The sequence below is a fragment of the Schistocerca serialis genome, chromosome 8 (assembly GCF_023864345.2).
Source record: "Schistocerca serialis cubense isolate TAMUIC-IGC-003099 chromosome 8, iqSchSeri2.2, whole genome shotgun sequence".
NCBI lineage: Eukaryota > Metazoa > Arthropoda > Insecta > Orthoptera > Acrididae > Schistocerca > Schistocerca serialis.
Genome location: NC_064645.1, coordinates 339804670 through 339829634, shown reverse-complemented (window position 1 = coordinate 339829634; position 24965 = coordinate 339804670). Strand labels below are relative to the sequence as shown.

Genomic DNA, 24965 nt, shown 5'->3' with positions numbered 1-24965 from the left:
GTTGTGTCGCTGTGGCATGCCGATTGGGCTGCACTTACCGACAACAAGCTTCGGGCCTTAAAACCTCTTCCCGTGGCTTGGACGTCCTCCTCACGCCCTTCTCGGCGGGAGGAGGTCGTTTTAGCAAGGTTAAGAATTGGACACTGCCGGTTCAGCCATCGCCATCTGCTGACAGCTGCGCCGGCGCCGTTCTGCCCATGTGGGCACTTGCTGACGGTTAGACACATTTTAATGTCCTGTCCTGATCTTAACACACTGCGCCTCGATCTTAAACTGCCTAATACTTTCGATGCCATTTTAGCGGATGACCCACGAGCAGCTGCTCGTGTTCTTTGTTTTATCAATTTGACACACCTCGCTAAGGACATTTGATGATGTTTTTTAATCCTATGCCTGTCAGTCTGTCTTTTATTGTGTTTTCCCTTTTAGTTGTTGTTGTCAACTTGTGCCTCGCGGTGCATTCTTAGAGTAGTCAGGGCGCTAATGACCATTGAAGTTGTGCGCCCGAAAACCACAAAAAAAAAAAAAAAAAAAAAAAAAAAAAAAAAAAAAAAAAAAAAAAAAAAAAAAAAAAAAAAAAAAGGACCGAAAAGCGATACAATAAAGGATCTGTTTGAAAAATTTCAACAGACTGGGAACGTTACGGATGAACGTGCTGGAAAGGTAGGGCGACCGCATACGGCAACCACAGAGGGCAACGCGCAGCTAGTGCAGCAGGTGATCCAACAGCGGCCTCGGGTTTCCGTTCGCCGTGTTGCAGCTGCGGTCCAAATGACGCCAACGTCCACGTATCGTCTCATGCGCCAGAGTTTACACCTCTATCCATACAAAATTCAAACGCGGCAACCCCTCAGCGCCGCTACCATTGCTGCACGAGAGACATTCGCTAACGATGTAGTGCACAGGATTGATGACGGTGATACGCATGTGGGCAGCATTTGGTTTACTGACGAAGCTTATTTTTACCTGGACGGCTTCGTCAATAAACAGAACTTGCACATATGGGGAACCGAAAAGCCCCATGTTGCAGTCCCATCGTCCCTGCATCCTCAAAAAGTACTGGTCTGGGCCGCTATTTCTTCCAAAGGAATCATTGGCCCATTTTTCAGATCCGAAACGATTACTGCATCACGCTATCTGGACATTCTTCGTGAATTTGTGGCGGTACAAACTGCCTTAGACGACACTGCGAACACCTCGTGGTTTATGCAAGATGGTGCCCAGCCACATCGCACGGCCGACGTCTTTAATTTCCTGAGTGAATATTTCGATGATCGTGTGATTGCTTTGGGCTATCCGAAACATACAGGAGGCGGCGTGGATTGGCCTCCCTATTCGCCAGACATGAACCCCTGTGACTTCTTTCTGTGGGGACACTTGAAAGACCAGGTGTACCGCCAGAATCCAGAAACAATTGAACAGCTGAAGCAGTACATCTCATCTGCATGTGAAGCCATTCCACTAGACACGTTGTCAAAGGTTTCGGGTAATTTCATTCAGAGACTACGCCATATTATTGCTACGCATGGTGGATATGTGGAAAATATCGTACTATAGAGTTTCCCAGACTGCAGCGCCATCTGTTGTTGAAAATTGTAACTACTGTAATTTGGAAAGTTTGTCCGCCTGAAAATGTACTGTTGTCCCAAGCATATTGCAACAAACGGTGCATTTCTATCGCTGCTCGTTTAGTTTTTATTACCGTTTCAAATATACCGGTCATTTTTGAAACACCCTGTATGTAGCGCTACACAGGTATGCTTTGTAGGCACAAAGATAAATACTTTCGCCAAAACCTCTGCGTCAGTAAATAAGTTAAAAAAAAAAAGGTGGAAGACGAGCTTTTTTTTTTTCCGCCCCGAGTTTCGACCACTGCATTTTCATACATTATCCAACGAAGTAAATACAAATTCCGTATTGTTCATCTTCGAATGTAGCAGAATTTCAATGTACTACGAAAATCCGACTGGCAAGACTGTTTAGGATGTTTGTCAATATGGCCAACTCTACGTTCTGAATTTTTTCCTACCAGTGAGAAGAGTTGGTTGCTAATAGGAACCTGATGAAATGTGAATTACATGCAGTATTCTCTTCACCATAAGAATAATCGAATATAAACATTTTGCCATGTATTCATTCGCGTTTGCTGCTATCTCATTTAATTCCTGCCTAATAAACTACGAAACTAGAGTGAGACAACAGCAAACGCGGAAGAATATACGTATCGTGTCATGTTTATATTCGTATTATTCTTATGCCTAATGTGATACAGTCAGAAATGAAGTATGGCAACTGACTAGATTTTTAAATCTAAGATGACTCTAATTTCTGTGCAGAATTTGATGTACTACAGAAGCGGCCGCAAAGATTTTCAAACGGAGAAAAATTTTCGCCGAACTCTCGTTCAGAACATGTTCTGAAATACGCAGTCTATTATTTGGTTCTTGTTGATCATTATCAAAGAAAGCAGCAGTGTAAGTAACAACAAATAGCAGTCTCTTACCATTGTTTTGCTAGTGAGACGATTCCCTCCTCTCTTTTTTTTTTTTTTTTTTTTAAATTGTAAGCGGCGGTAGCGCGCACAAAAGCAAGCCGTGCCGCGAGCGGCGACAGGCCGTAAACATGCGCTGTCAGAATGCGACAAACAATGCATGACAGTACAGTAATGCATTTTCAGCTTAGGATGACGTGAACACCTATAACAAAGAAAACGGCACTTATCAGATCAAAGCAAAATAAGCAATCGATTCAAACCAGACAGAGCACGTGAAAAAGGAATGGTACTCGCATAAATACGAACGGAGCGCCTGACGCATAGCAATGGCTACCTGGTAAAGCTTAACTGCTAAGCTTACGACTCGAACCAAACTACTGTCGCTGTATCGTCATTCATTCGACGTAAATTGTGTCTCATATTACAATGGACCAACTTTGTTTCGATTTGGAGGTGTGGCCTAAAACTTTTCTCTCCCCTTGAATTTCGAGTCGCAAATTTCAGGTGCGGCTTAGATTCGGGAATTTTTTTTTTTTTTCCTTTATTTCGAGTCTCATTTTTCAGGTGCGGCTTAAATTCGAGTGCGGCTTAGATTCGAGTAAATACAGTAATGTAAGATCTTTTAATGTTTTACACGTACGAACATATGTGCTTCCTGCTTCATTGTAGCTGTGCAAGCGTGGCGCTCTCTTGAAACTGCAGAAATGAACCTATTTCTAACAGGTCGCGGGAAAATATTAGGAATGGTGGTTTGAAAAGCGTTACGTTCAAAGCAGATTTCCTTTAACTTTAGATGAGCTATGTGCAAAAATGTATGATGAATTTCTTAAATCATAAAGCGTTTGACTCTCATTTAAAAATCAACTCTTTGAGGATGACCATTTAGAAGAATTTTGAGCCCAGATCAGACATTTACGTCGTTATTAAAAATTTTACTCATTTGTGTGAGTTTCGTTTTCTAAAGTGCTGGGAAATTCTACTCTGGTATAAAAACCATAAACATTTAAAGGGTTGATGAGTATTAAAGTGCCGAATAAGAGTATACTGCCACTTAACACGGAAAAAGTGTATCTTCACCCGGGAGAAAGTGTATTTTTAACCAGGAAAAACCCGGGAATTTGTTTTCCTTGTCCACGTATACACCCTGTGATATTTTAATCAAGAGGAAGGCAGATGGTTCACTATGCCATACAGTACATAGGAAGAAGACACACACACACACACACACACACACACACACACACACACACACACACACACACACACACACCTATACCTTCATGCAACAAGCTGCCACCATCCAGCACAAAGACAAACAGTACTGACTACCCTGGTACATAAGGTGCACGCCTTATGCGACAAAGACAGCCTACCATCCGAGCTGCAATACCTGAGGGAAGTCTTCCACCAAAATGGCTACAGTGAAACACAGATCAACAGGGCGCTTTAAAGGAAGAAGGAAGCAGTGAGAACCCCAGAAGATGATGAAGATGATGAAGGAGAATAAGAAGAAGAAGACAAACATAGTATCTTGTTACAGTGAATATTCATATGAGTAACAGTAAAATATAAGGAATTACACTTTCCACATCATCAAAAAGGAGATTTTTATTAAATAACAGTTCGCAAGAAGTACTCCAAAAATTGTGAATTTCAGATTTGAATTAAATTTGAAATATTTTGCCAGTATTTTTTATTTAAGTAATAAGACATTATTTAATCTTAAAAGTTTGCACACAAATAAATGTGTTATTTTCAATGTTTATCACAATTTTTGATGGCCAAACCAGTTAATTTAATCTTATTTTAGGGCTTGATTGAAAATATCTGTGCTTTGTATCTGGAATATTTCTTGTCAAATATGTTGTCCTTTATCTAATGTTTTGCAATTCACTTTGTTTTTTGATGGTACATTGAAATGTCAATTTGCCTGGGTATGTTAGATATTTTCAGTTATGCATGAACATATAAAACAAGCATTTTTTTTTTTTAAATGCAATAGAAGTACTAAATGTGTAAAGCATGCTCATCATTCAGGTTCCACCACTGAAAAGACTGTTTGGGAAAAAATATAATAAAACTCTAGAAAAGTCCTGGAAAATTAAAGAAATTTAATCAGCCAGTAGAATGGCAACTGTGGTGGTGGTGGTGGTGGTGGTGGTGATTAGTAATAGTTAATATTATTATCTTCTTTCCTTTCTCGGACCTTTGGTCTGGTTAAAAATGGAAAGTGATGCGGACCTAGATCAAGCGTGACTTCCTTTTAACTGTACGGTATATGTTACATTGCATTTAGAAACTTTCGGGTAATTGAACATGTATCAATAATTACAGATTTCTGTAGTTGTATATATAAGTTTGGATGTAGCTGTATTGCGTTGATGTACTGGTGGATATTGTGTTGTATGACTCCTGTAGTTGATAGCATAATTTGTATAATGTCAACTTTATCCTGATGCCACATGTCCTTGACTTCCTCAGCCAGTTGGATGTATTTTTCAATTTTTTCTCCTTTTTTCTTTTGTATATTTGTTGTACTGGGTATGGATATTTCGATTAGTTGTGTTAATTTCTTCTTTTTATTGGTGAGTATGATGACAGGTTTGTTATGTAGTGTTGTTTTATCTGTTATAATGGTTCTGTTCCAGTATAAATTCTATTCATCATTCTCCAGTACATTTTTGGTGCATACTTGTCTGTGGGAACATGTTGTTTTATAAGTTTATGTTGTAAGGCAAGCTGTTGATGTATTATTTTTGCTACGTTGTCATGTCTTCTGGGGTATTCTGTATTTGTTAGTATTGTACATCCGCTTGTGATATGATCTACTGTTTCTATTTGTTGTTTGCAAAGTCTGCATTTATCTGTTGTGGTATTGGGATCTTTAATAATATGCTTTATTTTGCTAGTTTCTGCTCGTTCTATAAAGAATTTTCTTAAATTGTCTACCTGTCCATAATGTAGGTTTTTATGTTGATATTATTATTATTATTATTATTATTATTATTATTATTATTCAGTTGTAGAGGCAAGTCACCTGTAGATCGCCTAGCATTTGCAGACAATTTAGTGATATTAACTTGCGACATTTCCCAAAATCAGATTGAACTTTCCAAAGAAACTACGGAAATGGACAGTCTCCAAATTTCTTTTGATGAGACAGAGTATGTGAGCTGCAACAAGGATAGGCTCCAAAATTTATGATACATAGCAAAACTGAACAAGTTACACGATTTAAGTATATCGATGAAACCATTAGGGAAAATGTAATCAGAACAAAAACAAATACAATTAGATACCAAGAGATGGAACTGGATACCAGTCTACCTAAAATATCTACAACAAGAAACGTATCCCCAAGCCCACAAAATTAAGGTATTACAGTACAGTAATTAAACCAGAATACATCTATGGATCATAAAAACTTACTTAAACAGAAAAAACACATTGAAAAAGTTGAGAAGGAAGGAAGGGATGCAAAATCATGAGGAAAAATTCTAGACCTAAAACTTGAGGCTAAACAATACTGACTCAGAAGCAGTCACGAAATAAAAAAATATACAAATATCTGTAGTGACATTAGAAAATGTTGCTTAAGATTCTATGGATACAATAAAAGAATGAACCCAAACAGTTACTAAACAGACAGGTAACTTTTTTGATACTAGTAGCAAAGCTAAAACAGACATGATAAAATGGATTGGTGACATCAGAACTGATCTGACATTGGCAAGAATTGCTTCTGGTGATATCAAAAACCATGAAATATTCAGGTCCATAATTTGCAAATGGCAAGGTAACAAAGAGGAAAAAACCAGGGAAGAAGACTGGAACAACAGTCTGAAGAGAGAAAGGAAGTTCACAGGAAGAGAACGAAAGCAATGCAGGTGCAAAGAAAGGAAGGTATCCACCTCAAAGTACTTTTCGTAGTCCTGATGGGTGTAATGACTACTTTGTCACATCAGTCAGAGAACTTTTGGATAAAATTAAAGCCACTGTCATATCTGCAAGGGATCTGCTTATTCTCCTGCTGTCTGACGGTCTATGGTTTCATTTGGATGAAGTCACTTCAGATGAGTTCTGTAAAACTCTTTCCAAATTGTCTAATTCCAAAAGTATCGACTGCTACTTAATTTCTAATAATGTTGTTAAATGAACAATCCACTTGATAATTAAGCCACTGAGAGTTATTTTTAATGAATTTTTAAAGTGCGGAGTTACTCCAGATAACTCAAGATCTCTTGTTCATCAGACTTTCACAGCTTTCAGAAGTAAGAAGGTGGTGTCACTTATGTGATCTAAGTAAAGCATTCATATGCATTCCTTTAAACAGATTACTAACAAAATTGGAGTGTTATTGTATACACATGTTTACATTAACAGTAATTTGTTCCTACCTGAACAACAGCTGAAAGCTTCTTAATTGTAAATACACACTCCTTGTTTGTAGAAATTGCTTTGAGTGTTCCACAGGGCTCTGTTATTGGCCTCCTTTCTTCATTGTGGCTATCAATTACCTGCTCCATTGTGTATCACAATCTGTGTTCGGCTATGCTGATGAGACAAGTTTACTTACTTTGAATCATGATTTCCCAAATTTTGGTAGCATTGTGCAAGAGACAATTGACCCTGCATTAAATTGATTTGCAGCCAGTAAACATTTTTGTAATCATGACAGAATCAAAAGCATGTGTTAGGACTGTCTAAGGAATACATATTGACACCAAATTCTATTGGGAAGAGCATATCAATCAAGTCTGTCAAAAGATCTCTGTGTGTCATACCTCATCTAGAAACTGAGATATGGTCAGTAATAATTATCTCCGTTTGACAAATTTCACACTCACATATGGGGACATTCTCCTCACATCAGTAACATTTGAAAAGCACAAAAAAAGTCCATGTAATATGGAAGGCTGATAGGCTGATCCTTCTGGGGTTAGAATACAATATCAGCTCAGTGAATGTTACCCACAAAGCTTGCAGTTGAACTCAGTGACAGGCCCTTTATTGGGTTAAAATATCCGGTACCAGTCCTAACAGATGATGATTTTGTTTGACAAGTGACCAGTTTCATGCTTGTTCTCATGGTCAGGTGGTTTGGTGAGCTGCATGTTTTCATAGTCAATGTTGGAGATCACAGATTAAATAAAAAACCATTTATTGAAAAATATTAAGGTACATAAATGTAGCTGAAGTATCCATATCATTGCCACATTACATTTATTACAAAAATATTTCAATTTTTACATGTTAACTGTATATTAATAACCATTGTAATTAACGGTAATTCCATATTTCTGTGATATAGTAGGTGACACTTTAAATGTTACTGACTTCAGAAGCACATGCATTTACAGTATCATGTGTGTTGGCACAGGAGAACAGTGGTTGTGGTCTAAGATCATAGATGTATGAAATACAGAGATGTTGCACACACAGAAATTTAAAATGTCAGAGGATGAAAAGGAAATGTACAGTTGTGGAACCACAATTTCATGTATAATATGTAGAATGGTTGCTGGCAATTTGTATGAGATTAAGTAGTCACTCAATTCTGGTTTTTAATTTTTGTAATAAGAGTTGCGAGGGGCAATGAGATACAGTTTTTGTTCTTAAATATTTCATTAAAGATGTGTAGAAATTGACTTGTTTGTAATGTCTACTTGTTTAATGAGAATGAGAGGTGAGTTGGAGTTACGGGTGTAAATTTAGAGTTCTTATGGAAGATTGTGTCCTTTGTTTGCTGACAGTGTTTGTATCTGCAGGTTGTCTATAACGACTGTGGCTGGTGGCTGTGTTTTTCTGATGTGTTGCAAAAGTGGATTTATAAAAGTTATTTTGCCATATGGCCTACAGTGTTCCCAGTATCTTATAGTGAAATTCCATCCTAGAACTGTGGGCAATAATTGTCACATAAAAGTGTGTAAATACATGATTTGCAATGACGCTGGATAATTGTCTTGCAGCAGTGAATGATGTGCTGCTGTAGCTTATTATTAATGCTGAATGATATTTGAATACAACAAGGTTATCAACTACGTATGAATTTTTTCCTATAAAGGGGATGTGAGCAAGTGTGTTTTTTGTGTTCATGAATCTGATTTAGGTGGTGTGCCTTCTTTCATTTTGATTTTGCTCTGAAGTTTAGTGGCTGTATCTGGGTTGTATCCATTCTTGTATGCAATTCCTGTATTAATGTTAATTTCTTTTCGTTCATCAAAAGGACTAAGTGGAACTTTGTGTAAGCAGTTAAACATAGATCTGAAAAATGCCATTTTGTCTTGTGTTGGGAGACTGGAGTTGTTGTGGCAACATCACTGGTGGGTGGTTTGTGGTAAATTTGAAACACACGTTTGTCACTTACATTAGAGATTGTAAGATCAAAGAAATAGATTCCTTTTATCCACCTTATTTTTAACATTCTTGTGCATGCTACTGAGAGAATTTGCAAGTTTTTCAACCTTCTTAATTGTACTATTGTACAGGATAATGGTATCAACATTCCTCATGTAATGAATTAGTTAATCATTAAATAAATGTTGTGCCTTGAATAGTTTTTCTGTGTATTTACTGTGACTATCTGCCATGATTGCTGCCAAACTGCTGCCCATTGGAAGACCATCTTCCTGCTTATAAATTTTGTTGTTAAAAGAGAAACAATTGTGTGAAAGTAGTTGTTCAATCAGATGGAGGAGTTTAAATATCTCAGCCTTAGATAACTTTTTGTGTTTTAATACAATGTTTTTAATTATGTGGATTGTCATAAATAGGTGTGTTGGTGTAAAGGTTTACTATGTCCATCGATGCAAATTTGGCACCCTCTGATATGAGCATATCTTTGATATCTTCTATATGATTGTAGCTATTCTTAATTGAGAAATTGCTGAGAATATATTTCAGGTTGTAGCTGATAAAATATGCTGCTCTATTTCCTGAGTGGACTTCAGGACATAACAGGACAATTATGCTTATGAATTTTTGGTTGTGAATGTAGTTTCGGTGCTGGCGGGTTCTTGACAAGGCATGAAATATGACAAAGGGAAATCAGTTATTATGTATGAATCTGAGTATATCAGCAAAACTTAGGGATGTTTTCATAAACGCAACATACATGAAATACAAAATGACCCCACACCCAAAATTCAAACCCAGCTAAGGAAACTACTGAAATCCTCTGATTTCCTGTTATCTGACTGATGTCTGAAAATATCTCTTCTTGAACCCATAAGCAGTGATGTTGCTATAAATAACTGCTCCTCTCGCTCAGTACAACATAAAATGGCATTCTTCAGATTTACGCTTAATTGTATACCCTACTGGCCATTAAAATTCCTACACCAAGAAGAAATGCAGATGATAAATGGGTATTCATTGGACAAATATATTATACTAGAACTGACGTGTGATTACATTTTCACGCAGTTTGGGTGCATAGATCCAGAACAACCACCTCTGGCCGTAATAACGGCCTTGATACACCTGGGCATTGAGTCAAACAAGAGCTTGGATGGTGTGTACAGGTACAGCTGCCCATGCAGCTTCAACACGATACCACAGTCATCAAGAGTAGTGACGCGTATTGTGACGAGCCAGTTGCTCTGCCACCATTGACCAGACATTTTCAATTGGTGAGAGATCTGCAGAATGTGCTGGCCAGGGCAGCAGTCGAACATTTTCTGTATCCAGAAAAGCCCGTACAGGACCTGCAACATGCGGTCGTGCGTTATCCTGCTGAAATATAGGGTTTCGCAGGGATCGAATGAAGGTTAGAGCCACAGGTCGTAACATATCTGAAATGCAACGTCCACTGTTAAAAGTGCCGTCAATGCAAACAAGAGGTGACAGAGATGTGTAACCAATGGCACCCCATACCACCACACCCGGTGATACGCCAGTACGGCGATGATAAATACGCGCTTCCAATGTGCGCTCACTGTGATGTCGCCAAACACGGATGCGACCATCATGCTGCTGTAAACAGAACTTGGATTAATCCGAAAAAATGACGTTTTGCCATTCGTGCACCCAGGTTTGTCGTTGAGTACACCATCGGAGGCACTCCTGTCTGTGAGGCAGCCGAGCTGATACTCCATGCTATTGCAAACGTCATCGAACTTTTCGTGCAGATGGTTGTTGTCTTGCAAACGTCCCCATCTGTTGACTCAGGAATCGAGACGTGGCTGCACGGTCCGTTACAGCCGTGTGAATAAGATGGCTGTCATATCGACTGCTAGTGATAAGAGGCCATTGAGATCCAGCACGGCATTCCGTATTACCCTCCTGAATCCACCGATTCCATATTCTGCTAACAGTCATTGGACCTCAACCAACTCCAGCAGCAATGTCGCGATACAATAAACCGCAATCGCAATAGGCCACAATCCGATCTTTATCAAAGTCAGAAATGTGATGGTACGCATTTCTCCTCCTTATATGAGGCATCACAACATTTCACCAGGCAATGCCAGTCAACTGCTTTTTGTGTATGAGAAATCGGTTGGAAACTTTTCTCATGTCAGCATGTTGTAGGTGTCGCCACCGGCGCCAACCTTGTGTGAATGCTCTGAAAAGCTAATCATTTGCATATCACAGCATCTTCTTCCTGTCGGTTAAATTTCGCGTCTGTAGCACATCATCTTCATGGTGTAGCAATTTTAATGGCGAGTAGTGTACATGACATGTCACAGTGGTATTCAATTATCCTTCAGCACTAACAATAAGCTATAACACATCATTTATTGCAGCAAAACAAATAGCTGGTGCTACAACAAATCTAGTATTTACAAACTTTCATGTGACATTTGCCTACAGTCCTCTCTTAACATACCGAGAACACATGGATGCCTTTCAGCAAAATAACTTACATAAATCCTCTTTTGCGACTCATCTGAAAGAAAGTGACCACACCGCTGCACTCGTTGAAGGCAATCAGCAAACAAAAGAAAATGAATCTACCTACAGAACTTGGAATTTACATCCGTAGCTCCAGGTCCCAACACTTTATTCTGAGTGAACAATTAGGCCTTGCAAAAAAAGGTTTTTCTACACGTCTTTAATGAAATGTTAAAAAACAAAAACAATAAATCATTGCCCCGTCACAACTAGTATTTACAAAAACAAAAAAGCAAAATTGACTAACTACTTAACCATACTATGCAGGATGTTCCAAAATTATTCATTCAAATTAATCCAGGAAATAGACAACATCAAAACAAATACATTTGGACATGGGAACCACTTGAATGCATGACCATGGCCCATGTGTGTGCAGTACGTAGTCAGACCATTGTTTTCCCTTCAAAGATTCTGGAATGTCTGCAATGTTACCAGCGGAGATGGAAATTCTGGGAATGAGATTTTCTTCTGTTTTCATAATATTTTCATACACCACCTGTGAATGGAAAGGGAAGAAGCCCTAAAAAGTGGGACAATGAAAAGTACCCTCCGCCATGCACTTCACTGTGGTTTCTAAAGCATGGATGTAGATGTAGACAGGAACCATATAGACTTCTTGCATTTCTCTCTGTACCATTGGGATACCTCACGAGATGGTGCAATGTTTTATACACTGGGGGCAGCAGTCCTCAAATCTGTGTGTAACTACCTAGATTTAAGTGTGCCATGGTTTCTCTAAATTTCTGAAGCTGAATTCTATAACAGCTCATTTGAAATGTAATTCTCTGGTTTATTTTTGTATCCTTATTCAAAATGACCTTGCTGTTCCGCCTGTAACTATATTAACCTTTCTTTCAGTTTTCATTTCTACTGCCGTAATCTGTTGCCTCTACACATGCGCTCTCTCTCTCTCTCTCTCTCTCTCTCTCTCTCTCTCTCTCTCTCTCTCTGGATGCAGTTTCATATTTTGATTTATTGGCTATTTTTTCCTGCTTATTTCTTCTGCTTCATTTTTTATGTTTCTCCAGTTTCCATTTGCTTTTAAGCACTGCCATTTGGTTTCATGCTCATTCTCTTAACCACTTCAGTCTTCAAAGCTTGAAATTTCTGACATAAATTCCATGTTCTGTATAAAGTTCCACTTCACAACTGTGTCCTTGACAACTTGATACAACTCATTGTTTGGCTTATGTAAAACATTTCACTGTCTACAAAACACGAGAACTGATACCAATCTCTTAAAAATCGTTTCCATGTTCTAGCTAGAAAACACTGGTTACTGTCATTTGAAGTATCGCTGTAAGTGCTTTCATCAATAAAGAGATAACAAATAGTTGGCTACAGTGTGCAGCTGGTTCTTAGGGTATGGGATTATGAGAAAATGACAAATTGAGCAGAACTACTAAAATAAAATTTGCTTTTTCTTAGCACATGATTTGCAGTAAATTGTGTTACATTGTTCAGATGGTTTATTAAGGTTATTTGCAAATGAGACCTTAAGAACTGTTCAGCTCCTGAATTGAAAGCAACTACATTTCAGTATTATTCAAACAGTTCGTTAGATAGGTATATAAATTGTACGCTTATTTCAGTTTTGGCAGTTGTGTAGCGAAGTGTTTCACTGTGATCCATCAATGTGTATTTTGACGTAAATTTCGTTTTCAAATTGAGTTTTGTACATTCTCATTATTGTGATAATAGAAAAGAGAATAAAAAATTAGATTTGCTTGCTTTTCATGGGTTCCCAGCTTACACATTTTTTCTGATTTACATTCACAGTGTACAAACCAAATGAGCCTGAGGAACAGGAAGTAGCAGAATTATTAAATCGAAGTCTGTCACTGGAGGGGACACCATCTCCACCACCAGGAGCAGCAGAAGGCTATGAAGTGATTGGACGTGTGCTACCACCCCGCCAAAGTGTTTGTCGGGGACCACCACTGTCGGCGGAGGAATGGTCAGCTTTGATCACTGCTGACCCCTGTCATCGAGATGTTGATAAAATCAAAGCTACCATTTTCAGAGGGGTTAGAACTTCAGTACTTAATAACACTAAGGTCATTTAATAAGTAAGGCAACAGATTTTTCTGAAAGGTTGGTTTTATTCAAGATTCCAATACATCACACTATTCCCCACTCTCTTTGTTACAAATCCCTATTTTTCAACGTAATCATCTTTCAATGCGATGGCTTGACACCACCTTACTGGGAGGGCCTGCATGCCCTCATGGTACCACTATACTGGCCAATGTCGGAGCCAATGTCTTGCTGCATCAATAACCTCTTCATTACCCATGCACTGTTTGTCAGATTGCATCCTTCATTGGACCAAATAGATAGAACTTGGCAGGTGCGAGGTCTGAACTGTAAGGTGTATGAAAAACAAGAGACCACACCTTTGAGTGTGCCATCTGGTGGGTGACTGTGTCAGCACTACCAACAGAGACGTCCACTTGTGTAGCAAGGTGTTTGACTGTGATCTATCGGTGTGTCTGCACTTTCCAACATTGCAGCAATCACAGCTGTGTGTAGCTGGCTGGCATGCAGGAGATCGGACAGGTGTGCCTGACCTTGTTGCGATGATGAGAGGCACCTCGCTGAATGACTCGCTGTACTTTTGTTCACTGCCAGGATTCCATGGACATTCTGCAAGTGTCTAGGAATGTCTGTGATGCCCTGGTTTTCCTCCAAAAGAAACCAAATTACAGCTCTCTGCTTGGAACGTACCACTGTTAAGAGACGTCAGTTTGAAGGCTAAGTATAGTGCCTCCACCTGTTCGAATTTCATGAAACTATAGGGGCTGCAGTGGGAATATTCCATGGTGTCCCATAACAAATTTCACATTTCTTCAACTGAAACTGGCTGAGAAAAATTTGTGTGTTGCATTACTTATTGAATGCCCCCTTATATTTAACATCGTAATTTGTGATGTTCGAAAAACTTATGGTAGTGACTTCTGCTGTTTCCAGTTACGTTCTCAAATGATGATGATTTCTTGAATAAAGCCACTGCCATATCCTTTAGGCATTGTCCATAATGAGTGGTCTGCAGTACTGTTTGTGCTACCAGAACATGAACTCCTGCCAATAAAATTAGCTTGCTTTGGAAATGTTTGATTCAGGCTACAAGACTAACTTGTAAAAATTTGTAGTAGCTATAACAAAACCTTGAAAACCTTATGAAGGGATCTTCTGTAGCGTTGTATCAGCTAGCTTCAAGTTAGCCACAAGTTGATGAATTTATTAACTAATCTAATTGAAATGTTAGATATGGTCATGGATGTAAGCTTTATTTTTTTTAGGTTTAATTCTCCTCCAGTTTGTAGATTGACGTGTGTCTTTACTAATCACAATAGAAGTTTTCCTATGGGTGAATGTATATTTGTGTGTGTGTGTGTGTGTGTGTGTGTGTGTGTGGTTTTTTTTTTTAAGGAAGAAGGTGAGCATTGGACAGAAGCCTAGTGGAAAGTGGAGCCAAGAGGATTACAGGATCGAAGGATGTGTTCAAAGAACAAATCTCATGTATTCAGAGACGCTAGTGTTGGGGTTTTATCCGAAAGAGAGTTCTGCTACTGGGTGGTCAACTTTGCTGTTGGCCGCAGTTTGACCGTGGCCATGGTTTTGGATGAACAGCTGGTTGGTAGAGTTGCCCACATAAAATAGTGTGCAGAAATTACAACAGAGCTAATACACTGAAGAGCCAAAGAAACTGGTACACCTGCCTAATGTCATGCTGGGCCCCCACGAGCATGCAGAAATGACGCAACACGGTGTGGCGTAGACTTGGCTAATATCTGAAGTAGTGCTGGAGGGAATTGACACCATGAATTCTGCAGGTCTGTCCACAAATCCGTAAGAATACGAGGGGGTGGAGATCTCTTCTGAACGTCATGTTGCAAGTCATCCCAGATAAACTCAATAATGTTCATGGCTGGGGAGTTTGGTGGCCAGCAGAAGTGTTTGCACTTTTATAGTGTGTTCCTGAAGCCATTCTGTAGCAATTCTGGATGTGTGGGGTGTCGCACTCCACAATGGACATGAACATACGCAGGTGATCAAATAGGACACTTACATGTGTCATCTGTCAGTCATATCTAGATATGTCAGGGGCTCCATATCACTCCAACTGCACACGCCCCACACTATTACAGACCCTCCACCAGATTGAACAGTTCCCTGCTGACAAGAATTCATGAGATAGTCTCCATACCCGTACACATCCATCTGCTTGATACAATTTGAAACGAGACTCGTCCGACCAGGTAACTTGTTTCCAGACATCAACAGCCCAAAGTTGGTGTTGACAGGTCCAGGCAAGGCGTAAAGGTTTGTGTCGTGCAGTCAGAGAGAGACCACGAGTGGGTCTTTGGCTCCGAAAGCCCATATCAATTATGTTTCGTTGAATGGCTCACACACTGATACTTTGTGAATGGCTGAGAATTGAAATCTGCAGCAGTTTGCAGAAGGGTTGCACTTCTGTCATGTTGAATGATTCTCTTCACGCGTCGTTGGTCCTGTTCTTGGAGGATCTTTTTCCTGTTACTGTGATGTTGGAGATTTGATGTTTTACCAGATTCCTGATATTCACGCTACACTCATGAAGTGGTTGTATGGGAAAATCCCCACTTCGTCGCTACGTCAGAGATGCTGCATCCCATCGATCGTGTGCCGACTATATCATCACATTCAAACTTGCTTAAATCTTGATAACCTCCATTGTAGAAGCAGCAACCGATCTAACAACTGTGCCAGACACTTGTCTTATATAGACATTGCTGACCGCAGTGCTGTATTCTGTGTGTTTACACATCCCTGTATTCGAAAACACATGCCTGTACCAGTTTCTTTGGCACTTCAGTATATATAACAAGGCTGCTTTTGTAAGTAACCCTACCATATAAGACATGCATGTTATCGGACTGGATTAGGATGTTTGGTGTGTGTATTGAACAGGTATTGCACCTCGTTGTCTTCACTGAGGTAGGAGCCTTGTTGCAAGTGTTTGAGTGTAGGTGTGGCGTAAGGAGGAACTAGGATGTTGTGTAGATTGTGTGAGCAGTAGAATACCACTTTTGGAATCTCCCCTTCCTCTGGTCTACTCCCCCTCCCAATCCACCTCTCCATGTCATCATGTGCTGCACACAACTCCTTATCTGCAATCAGAATGTGTTCACTGGTATCACATTCCTAATGTGGCCACTTTGTGTCGAAAAGTTTTTAACGTAACTAGTTTCCAGGCTGTAAAGTTGTATTTGTGCTCATATCATCAAGTATTTCCTTTTTCCTGGAACGTTTTCCAATCAGCTGTACTGTTCTGTTGCATATTAAAAGTCAACCAGTTGCACATAAATGTTAGGTACATTGATCTAGATTTTGACACCTATTAGGAGTGTCTTCATCAGACTGAACAGTTGCTAAATCATAAAATTACATTGCTAAAAAGCAATAGTCAGAATTTGGAGCAGCTATGCTCAAGTCAAAAGTGAAACAAAATGTAGTAACCTTTGCCTCCTGTACCCAGCTGGGAACATCAGACATGTGTCCCAGCTGGGTACATGTTGCAAGGCTACAACATTTTGTTTCACTTTTGACTTGAGCATAGCTCTCCAAATTCTGACTATTGCTTTTTAGCAATGTAATTTTATGAGTTAGCAACTGTTCAATCTGATGAAGACATCCCTAGTAGGTGTCAAAACTTAGGACTATGTACTTAATGTTTATGTGCAACTGGTTGGCTCTTGAATCCTATATTGAAACTAGTATATAGTTGCTGAATAACAGCCATGTTCAAAACTGTAAGCCTTATATATGTTAACAATGAAGTAATTATGATTAGTTCCCTTTTATAGGGTGTTTTACCAAATATCCGGTTAGATGTATGGAAATACCTCCTGGGATACTACCCCTGGACTTCTACAGAAGAAGAAAGACAGCAAATAAAGAGAAACAAAACTGATGAGTACTACCAAATGAAACTGCAGTGGCGGACCATAACACCATCACAGGAACTGAGGTTTTCAGACTTTCGGGAGAGGAAAAGCCTCATTGGTTGGTGGTTTCTTAACTTTGTTATAAATGTAGTTGCCCACAGTCCCTTGTATTTTTGCCATTGTTTGCTATATATTAAATTCTAGTACAGGTTATTCTTGTTTATATAACTGTTCTTTTTTCCTTTGAATGCTCTTACATGAATAATAATTTGTGGTGCTTTATTAGTACTCTTTCTTTTATTATTTTTTTGGCAGAGAAAGATGTCAACCGCACTGATCGTACAATACAATTCTTTGCTGGTGATAACAATTGCAATCTTCAAGTATTGTCAGATGTCCTGATGACATACGTCATGTATAATTTTGATTTGGGATATGTCCAAGGAATGAGTGATCTCTTGTCGCCAATACTTGTCATTATGAACAATGAAGTGGAAGCATTCTGGTGTTTTGTGGGTTTTATGGACAAAGTGGTAAGTTTGAGTTTAATTTTAGATGTAGGTACCACAGAAACATCTTAGTGTGTCAAATTGAATTACAATGGCACTTTTAAAAGTGGAAAATTTACATGTTGCAGTAGTTTCTCAGTTCTCTTCAAATTTTCTCATGAATATGTCTATCATAAATTTGAATTAGTATATGTTACACTATGGATCTGTGAGATCAGTTTACTGCAAGATCAATGCTATTCACGGTGAGATAATCAGGCAGTCCATGTGAACTTTCAGTGCTTACCCTATGTCCTACATCCATGCTGAAGCAGGAAGTCCAGAATGGAATAACAATATGAAAAGGATAGATCGCTACGCACTACATGGAGAAAATGTTTTCGCAGACAAGCACAATCAAAATGAATGTTACAAATATTGCAACGTTCAGACAAAATCCTTCTTCAGAAGTACGAAACCTGTATTGACACAACTCGTACACACATGGTCACTGTCTGTGGGCACTGAGGACCTTTGTGCCTCAAGACAGTGGTCGTGTATGTGTGTGTGTGTATGTGTGGGGGAGGGGGGGGGGGCGGGGGGCGGGAGACCTGCTGTTGGGTGAACGTAGGACCAAATTGAGGAGCAAAAGGTCATGGAACATGTCAGTACATGAAATTACAACATAAAAGTATGTACAGATAAAAATAAAATGTTCATGAAACCAAAAAAAGTCAATCCACAAGTTTAATTAAACACAATCTACAATACAACAAGAATCAACTTAATTTTTCAAGGAACTCCTCAACAGAATAGGAGTGACCCACGAGGAAACTCTTCAGTTTCGATTTGAAAGTGCTTGGATTACACCTAAGATTTTTCAAATTAGGTGGTAGCTTACTGAAAATGGATGAAGCAATATACTGCACACCTTTCCACATAAGGATTAAGGAAGTCGATCCAAATGCAGATTTGATCTCTGCTGAGTATTAACTGAGTGAAATACACACACACACACACACACACACACACACACACACACACACTCACTCCTGGAAATTGAAATAAGAACACCGTGAATTCATTGTCCCAGGAAGGGGAAACTTTATTGACACATTTCTGGGGTCAGATACGTCACATGATCACACTGACAGAACCACAGGCACATAGACACAGGCAACAGAGCATGAACAATGTCGGCACTAGTACAGTGTATATCCACCTTTCGCAGCAATGCAGGCTGCTATTCTCCCATGGAGACGATCGTAGAGATGCTGGATGTAGTCCTGTGGAACGGCTTGCCATGCCATTTCCACCTGGCGCCTCAGTTGGACCAGCGTTCGTGCTGGACGTGCAGACCGCGTGAGACGACGCTTCATCCAGTCCCAAACATGCTCAATGAGGGACAGATCCGGAGATCTTGCTGGCCAGGGTAGTTGACTTACACCTTCTAGAGCACGTTGGGTGGCACGGGATACATGCGGACGTGCATTGTCCTGTTGGAACAGCAAGTTCCCTTGCCGGTCTAGGAATGGTAGAACGATGGGTTCGATGACGGTTTGGATGTACCGTGCACTATTCAGTGTCCCCTCGACGATCACCAGTGGTGTACGGCCAGTGTAGGAGATCGCTCCCCACACCATGATGCCGGGTGTTGGCCCTGTGTGCCTCGGTCGTATGCAGTCCTGATTGTGGCGCTCACCTGCACGGCGCCAAACACGCATACGACCATCATTGGCACCAAGGCAGAAGCGACTCTCATCGCTGAAGACGACACGTCTCCATTCGTCCCTCCATTCACGCCTGTCGCGACACCACTGGAGGCGGGCTGCACGATGTTGGGGCGTGAGCGGAAGACGGCCTAACGGTGTGCGGGACCGTAGCCCAGCTTCATGGAGACGGTTGCGAAAGGTCCTCGCCGATACCCCAGGAGCAACAGTGTCCCTAATTTGCTGGGAAGTGGTGGTGCGGTCCCCTACGGCACTGCATAGGATCCTACGGTCTTGGCGTGCATCCGTGCGTCGCTGCGGTCCGGTCCCAGGTCGACGGGCACGTGCACCTTCCGCCGACGACTGGTGACAACATCGATGTACTGTGGAGACCTCACGCCCCACGTGTTGAGCAATTCGGCGGTACGTCCACCCGGCCTCCCGCATGCCCACTATACGCCCTCGCTCAAAGTCCGTCAACTGCACATACGGTTCACGTCCACGCATGCTACCAGTGTTAAAGACTGCGATGGAGCTCCGTATGCCACGGCAAACTGGCTGACACTGACGGCGGCGGTGCACAAATGCTGCGCAGCTAGCGCCATTCGACGGCCAACACCGCGGTTCCTGGTGTGTCCGCTGTGCCGTGCGTGTGATCATTGCTTGTACAGCCCTCTCGCAGTGTCCGGAGCAAGTACGGTGGGTCTGACACACCGGTGTCAATGTGTTCTTTTTTCCATTTCCAGGAGTGTGTGTGTATATATATATAAAAACAAAGATGATGTGACCTACCAAACGAAAGCGCTGGCACGTCGATAGACACACAAACATACACACAAAATTCAAGCTTTCGCAACAAACTGTTGCCTCATCAGGAAAGAGGGAAGGAGAGGGAAAGACGAAAGGATGTGGGTTTTAAGGGAGAGGGTAAGGAGTCATTCCAATACCGGGAGCGGAAAGACTTACCTTAGGGGGAAAAAAGGACAGGTATACACTCGCGCGCGCGCGCGCGCGCGCGCGCACACACACACACACACACACACACACACACACACACACACACACACACATATCCATCCACACATATACAGACACAAGCAGACATATTTAAAGACAAAGAGTTTGGGCAGAGATGTCAGTCGAGGTGGAAGTGCAGAGGCAAAGATGATGATGAATGACAGGTGAGATATGAGTGGCGGCAACTTGAAATTAGTGGAGATTGAGGCCTGGTGGGTAACGGGAAGAGAGGATATATTGAAGAGCAAGTTCCCATCTCCGGAGTTCAGATAGGTTGGTGTTGGTGGGAAGTATCCAGATAACCCGAACGGTGTAACACTGTGCCAAGATGTGCTGGCCGTGCACCAAGGCATGTTTAGCCACAGGGTGATCCTCATTACCAACAAACACTGTCTGCTTGTGTCCATTCATGTGAATGGACAGTTTGTTGCTGGTCATTCCCACATAGAATGCATCACAGTGTAGGCAGGTCAGTTGGTAAATCACGTGGGTGCATTCACATGTGGCTCTGCCTTTGATCGTGTACACCTTCTGGGTTACAGGACTGGAGTAGGTGGTGGTAGGAGGGTGCATGGGACAGGTTTTACACCGGGAGCGGTTACAAGGATAGGAGCCAGAGAGTAGGGAAGGTGGTTTGGGGATTTCATAGGGATGAACTAACAGGTTATGAATGTTAGGTGGACGGCGGAAAGACACCCTTGGTGGAGTGGGGAGGATTTCATGAAGGATGGATCTCATTTCAGGGCAGGATTTGAGGAAGTCTTATCCCTGCTGGAGAGCCACATTCCGAGTCTGGTCCAGTCCCGGAAAGTATCCTGTCACAAGTGGGGCACTTTTGTGGTTCTTCTGTGGGGGATTCTGGGTTTGAGGGGATGAGGAAGTGGCTCTGGTTATATGCTTCTGTACCAGGTCGGGAGGGTAGTTGCGGGATGCGAAAGCTGTTGTCAGGTTGTTGGGTAATGGTTCAGGGATTCTGGACTGGAGCAGATTCGTTTGCCACGAAGACCTAGGCTGTAGGGAATGGACCGTTTGATGTGGAATGCGTGGCAGCTGTCATAATGGAGGTACTGTTGCTTGTTGGTGGGTTTGATGTGGACGGACGTGTGAAGCTGGCTATAGGACAGGTGGAGGTCAACGTCAAGGAAAGTGGCATGGGATTTGGAGTAGGACCAGGTGAATCTGATGGAACCAAAGGAGTTGAGGTTGGAGAGGAAATTCTGGAGTTCTTCTTCACTGTGAGTCCAGATCATGAAGATGTCATCAATAAATCTGTACCAAACTTTGGGTTGGCAGGCCTGGGTAACCAAGAAGGCTTCCTCTAAGCGACCCATGAATAGGTTGGCGTAGGAGGGGGCCATCGTGGTACCCATGGCTGTTCCCTTTAATTGTTGGTATGTCTGGCCTTCAAAAGTGAAGAAGTTGTGGGTCAGGATGAAGCTGGCTAAGGTGATGAGGAAAGAGGTTTTAGGTAGGGTGGCAGGTGATCGGCGTGAAAGGAAATGCTCCATCGCAGCGAGGCCCTGGACGTGCGGAATATTTGTGTATAAGGAAGTGGCATCAATGGTTACAAGGATGGTTTCCGGGGGTAACACATTGGGTAAGGATTCCAGGCGTTCGAGAAAGTGGTTGGTGTCTTTGATGAAGGATGGGAGACTGCATGTAATGGGTTGAAGGTGTTGATCTACGTAGGGAGAGATACGTTCTGTGGGGGCTTGGTAACCAGCTACAAGGGGGCGGCCAGGATGATTGGGTTTGTGGATTTTAGGAAGAAGGTAGAAGGTAGGGGTGCGGGGTGTCGGTGGGGTCAGGAGGTTGATGGAGTCAGGTGAAAGGTTTTGCAGGGGGCCTAAGGTTCTGAGGATTCCTTGAAGCTCCGCCTGGACATCGGGAATGGGGTTACCTTGGCAAACTTTGTATGTGGTGTTGTCTGAAAGCTGACACAGTCCCTCAGCCACATACTCCCGACGATCAAGTACCACGGTCGTGGAACCCTTGTCCGCCGGAAGAATGACGATGGATTGGTCAGCCTTCAGATCACGGATAGCCTGGGCTTCAGCAGTTGTGATGTTGGGAGTAGGATTAAGGTTTTTTAAGAAGGATTGAGATGCAAAGCTGGAAGTCAGAAGTTCCTGGAAGGTTTGGAGAGGGTGATTTTGAGGAAGAGGAGGTGGGTCCCGCTGCGACGGAGGATGGAAGTGTTCCAGGCAGGGTTCAATTTGGATGGTGTCTTGGGGAGTTGGATCATTAGGAGTAGGATTAGGATCATTTTTCTTCATGGCAAAGTGATATTTCCAGCAGAGAGTACGAGTGTAGGACAGTAAATCTTTGACGAGGGCTGTTTGGTTGAATCTGGGAGTGGGGCTGAAGGTGAGGCCTTTGGATAGGACAGAGGTTTCGGATTGGGAGAGAGGTTTGGAGGAAAGGTTAACTATTGAATTAGGGTGTTGTGGTTCCAGATTGTGTTGTTTGGAATTTTGAGGTTTTGGAGGGAGTGGAGCTGGAAGTGGGAGATTGAGTAGATGGGAGAGACTGCGTTTGTGTGCAATGAGAGGAGGTTGAGGTTTGCTGGAAAGGTTGTGAAGGGTGAGTGAGTTGCCTTTCCGGAGGTTGCCTTGTTTTTAGAGGGAAACATTCCACGCGGGAAAAATATATTTAAAAACAAAGATGATGTGACTTACCATACGAAAGCGCTGGCAGGTCGATAGAAACACAAACACGCCCATACATACACACAAAATTCAAGCTTTCGCAACAAACTGTTGCCTCATCAGGAAAGAGGGAAGGAGAGGGAAAGACGAAAGGAAATGGGTTTTAAGGCAGTGGGTAAGGAGTCATTCCAATCCTGGGAGCGGAAAGACTTTCCTTATGGGGAAAAAGGACGGGTATACACTCGCGCGCGCGCGCGCACACACGCACACACGCACACACACACACACACACACACACACACACACACACATATCCATCCACATATATACAGACACAAGCAGACATATATAAAGACAAAGAGTTTGGGCAGAGATGTCAGTCGAGGCGGAAGTGCAGAGGCAAAGATGATGTTGAATGACAGGTGAGGTATGAGTGGCGGCAACTTGAAATTAGTGGAGATTGAGGCCTGGTGGGTAACGGGAAGAGAGGGTATATTGAAGAGCAAGTTACCATCTCCGGAGTTCGGATAGGTTGGTGTTGGTGGGAAGTATCCAGATAACCCGGACGGTGTAACACTGTGCCAAGATGTGCTGGCCGTGCACCAAGGCATGTTTAGCCACAGGGTGATCCTCATTACCAACAAACACTGTCTGCCTGTGTCCATTCATGCGAATGGACAATTTGTTGCTGGTCATTCCCACATAGAATGCATCACAGTGTAGGCAGGTCAGTTGGTAAATCACGTGGGTGCTTTCACATGTGGCTCTGCCTTTGATCGTGTACACCTTCCGGGTTACAGGACTGGAGTAGGTGGTGGTGGGAGGGTGCATGGGACAGGTTTTACACCGGGGGCGGTTACAAGGATAGGAGCCAGAGGGTAGGGAAGGTGGTTTGGGGATTTCGTAGGGATGAACTAACAGGTTACGAAGGTTAGGTGGACGGCGGAAAGACACTCTTGGTGGAGTGTGGAGTATATATATATATATATAAGGCCTGTGTCAAAATAACCAGACTCTTGAGCAGGGGTCAACAAGAGGTTTGTGAACTTACACCACTCATTGCCCAGACTGCCCATTTCTGAGCCAAAAATATCCTTTTCGAATGGGGAGAGTTACCTCAAATTCTAATACCATACGACATAAGCAAATGAAAATAAGGAAAGTAGACTAATTTTTGTGTCGAAAGATCACTCACTTCAAATAGTGTTCAAATAGTAAAAATGGCAGCATTAAGTCTTTGAACAAGATCCTGAACGTGAGCTTTCCGCAGCAGTTTACTATCTACCTGAACACCTAGAAATTTGAACTGTTCAGTTTCACTAATCATATGCCCATTCTGTGAAATTAAAGTGGTAGGTTTTGTTGAATTGTGTGTTAGAAACTGTAAAAAACTGAGTCTTAACTGTGATTTAACGTTAGTTTATTTTCTACAAGCCATGAACTTAGGTCACGAACTGCACTATTTGAAACCAGGCCAGTGTTGGACACGACATCCTTTACTACCAAGTTAATATCTTCAGCAAACAGAAATATTTTGGAGTTGCCCTTAATACTAGAGGGCATATCATTTATATAAATAAGGAATGGGAGTGATCCCAACACTGACCCCTGGGGCACGCCCTACTTGACTGTACACCTCTCAGACCCTACATAACAGCCATTCTTAACATTGTGAATAATGACCTTTTGCTTTCTGTTGCTAAACCAATTGTGAGCTACTCCGCGTGTTCCGTAATGGTGCAACTTCTGAAGCAATACTTTGTGCGCAACATAATCAAACG

At 41.7% G+C, this 24965-nt stretch overlaps 1 protein-coding gene across 2 annotated transcripts in view; it reads left to right on the top strand.

Moving 5' to 3' along the window:
• Positions 1 to 24965, top strand: part of LOC126416191 (TBC1 domain family member 15) — a 75811-nt gene that overhangs the window by 23692 nt on the left and 27154 nt on the right. For both annotated transcript variants that reach the window (XM_050083775.1, XM_050083776.1), the window contains 3 exons: positions 13172 to 13419; positions 17242 to 17440; positions 17638 to 17855. In XM_050083775.1, coding sequence (XP_049939732.1) covers positions 13172 to 13419; positions 17242 to 17440; positions 17638 to 17855 — 665 coding nt within the window. The remainder of the gene's footprint in view (positions 1 to 13171; positions 13420 to 17241; positions 17441 to 17637; positions 17856 to 24965) is intronic.